The sequence below is a fragment of the Osmerus eperlanus genome, chromosome 25 (assembly GCF_963692335.1).
Source record: "Osmerus eperlanus chromosome 25, fOsmEpe2.1, whole genome shotgun sequence".
Classification (NCBI taxonomy): domain Eukaryota; kingdom Metazoa; phylum Chordata; class Actinopteri; order Osmeriformes; family Osmeridae; genus Osmerus; species Osmerus eperlanus.
Genome location: NC_085042.1, coordinates 6,381,641 through 6,384,482, shown reverse-complemented (window position 1 = coordinate 6,384,482; position 2,842 = coordinate 6,381,641). Strand labels below are relative to the sequence as shown.

Sequence of the window (2,842 nt, the reverse complement as noted above, 5' to 3'; positions counted from 1 at the left end):
GGGATGGACGCTAGCAGCAGCCTTGGAAACAGCACAGTGCAGAAGAGCTGTAACCAATGAACAGAACGCCCTCTCTCTAACACAAACAGTCCTAAATCCTGACACTTTAAACATATCAGATCATGTTCAGCGTCATGTGACACGTTTAGTCTGTCTGCTTAAAGCTAGCCATCGGAATATCTGAGAGCAGTGCCGGTTGGAAGGTCTGAAGGCAACTGAAACCGCCGCTGCCACATCAACAGGAAAATGAAATAGGAAAAAGAAAAACAACGTGAAAATGTTTCGCAGAAGCGGTCGGAGATGTGGTGGCTGTGCTCCTCGCGGCTCGCGTTTTTTCCAGAGCGCCTGACTCCATTGTAATCCGTGGCCATCTGGAAACCCTGACAATTTATTTCGATGTTCTGTCGTCTTAAACCGTTTTACTGAATGTTTGTTCTCTCTCTCTCTCTCTCTCCAGTGAGCCTCTCCCTCCACCTGCCAGCTCGTCCAGGAAGGGAGAGGAGGACAAGCGAACACGATAGGAAGCAGGGGAGGTTTCGTACACAACGAAGGAGGGCGATGGCACTGGCTGCAGACTGGCTCTAAAAGGTGGCAAACTGTTTCGCTGCGACCGACCGTTTACGCTCAGTCCTTTCCCGTGGCCTATCGTTTCCCCGAAGCATCCGCTGAAAAAGGACGAGAACGATCCGGAAATGTGAAGGAGAGAGAGACGCTATTTGTGGCGGCGGCGGCGGAGGGAGATGAGGACCAGGCTGTGGTACGGAGAGACGAGCCGCGGACGACAGTTTGGCGGCGCGAGGATGACGAGGGAAGCCGTAGAGACGGCAGAGAGAGGACTGTGGAGGGAAGAGAGATAACCAGGAAGTGTTGAGCAAGAGACGGAACTCATTCGACCAGAAATGCAAGTCTGCGTGTCGCTTTGAGGTGGCTCCTCTCCGCAGCAAAAGGAGCAAGAGGAAGAGGGAAGCGAGAGCGAGTCGCAGCCCGGGCGTCTGACCGACGCGGCAGGGACGCGGCTACGAGAGACAAGCGGGGGAAAACAGCCACGTCGTTTTTTTACGCCGAAAGACCGGACAACTCCGCCGGCCCGTCCCCTCTGCTGCCGCTCTCTCCTCTCCTCTTTCGTCTCCTCTCGGTTGGTCTACTGTTCCCTCCCTCCCTCTCCCTCTCTTACCCTCCAACTCTCAAGGATTCCTCCTGCACCATAGCTCTGGTTTGGCGTCATCGCTGGTTGGCTGAGGCTCCACTGGGTCATACTACCCCTCCTGTGGGCTTCCCTCGCTCCGTGCCTTCTCTTTCTCTTTCTTTTCTTGCCTCTCCCCTTCATTCCGCTCTCTCTGTCTTCCTCTCTCCGTCTTCGACATCGCGGGAGTTTCGGCCCGGCTTCGGCGGAAAAAGCAGCCAGGAGGACGAGGGGGGGGGGAAAACATGGCCGTCTCACCCCCCCCCCCCCGGTGCCCCCACATGCAGATCCTTGTCAGCTACTGCGCAACGTTATGTTCTTATTATGACTGAGCATGTGCAGTCGGCGCAGTGCTTAGGCTGGATTAACTTCAGCCACCTTTTCTCTGGCTTTCCCTCGCTCCGTGTCGTTCGGGCGTTCTCTCTCTCCCTTTCCTCTCTCTCTCGTTCTCTCTCTTGCTTGGCTCCTGTCCCTGTCTCTTGTTTGCGCCTCGCTCTGTCACTCCATGCCTGTCTGGGATCCAGATCGTTTCGGCACACATGCGCACACTCACACATACACAACCGTGCAGAACCTTTAGACAAACCACAACAAAAACAACCTGAGCCCGAGCCTAGAACGGGAAGTGTGTCGCGTCACGTGACCAGGAAGTGCCAATGAGCGAGAGCAGGGTTGGAGGAAGAGGAGCAACGCAGTTCTGACATTGCTGTTACGTCACCGGATCCTCCCACCCTCACCCCGGTTGCCCCTCAGTGTGTGTGTGTCGACCCTGCAACCCCCCAACCACACACACACACCCTTACTCATTCACTCTCCTGGCTAACGCTGGCTGTCTTTCCTAGAACTATCAAAACACATTGAAAGAAAGACAGACTAGTCAGAACAGTCCAAGAGAAGTCCAGTAAATGTGCCTGTTCTTGTAGAAAGCCTCTAGAAGGACCCCTGGTTGGCTGAAGTCCCCGTAAAAGGGGACACCTCTCCCCTGAGGCGGTGACAGAGTGACACCATGAGAGGAGGGCACAAACCCAAACCCTGACCCAGATATCGCCAGGCTCCTCAACACAGCCAGCAGCATGATATTCAATTCGGAGAAACGCGAGATGCGAGTCATTTCATGTCCCAGAGACAGAATCGCTATCTCGATTCTTTACGTAACGCTAGAACTACACAGTTGCAACTGTCACCTGTCCTATCCACACACACACGTCTATACACACCCTAACAGATACGCAACACCTGTGTTCGGGTGTGTAACCTCCCTGGCACACGTACAATTACCACAGACTTCTAACCTCTGGGCGTAACCCGGCATGCCCACCAACAGTGCTGTGAGGTTCCCATGGCAACAAGAGAACATAAGACATGAGGGAGAGAGAGAGAGAGATAGGAGACGAGTTGATGAGGAGAGAGAGAGAGAGAGACATAGGAGATGAGTTGATGAGGAGAGAGAGAGAGTGAGAGAGATAGGAGACTAGTTGATGAGGAGAGAGAGAACACAAACGGAACCAAGGAGAAGTGGAGAAACGGTGGACGATGGCGAGGACACTTACCGTCATGGCGCTGCTTTCCGGCACAAGGTGCACGGTGAGATGCTACGAGACGTTTAATCATCTCAATACCAGTCAGACTAGAATCAGACTGAGCTCTCCACCCCCATTC

General features: G+C 54.0%; 1 protein-coding gene across 1 annotated transcript in view; it reads right to left on the bottom strand.

Moving 5' to 3' along the window:
• The window catches only part of tet3 (tet methylcytosine dioxygenase 3), a 22,388-nt gene extending 19,546 nt beyond the window's left edge, over window positions 1-2,842 (bottom strand). Inside the window, 1 exon segment of the mRNA XM_062451759.1 lies at window positions 2,734-2,842. Coding sequence (XP_062307743.1) covers window positions 2,734-2,739 — 6 coding nt within the window. The 5' untranslated portion in view covers window positions 2,740-2,842.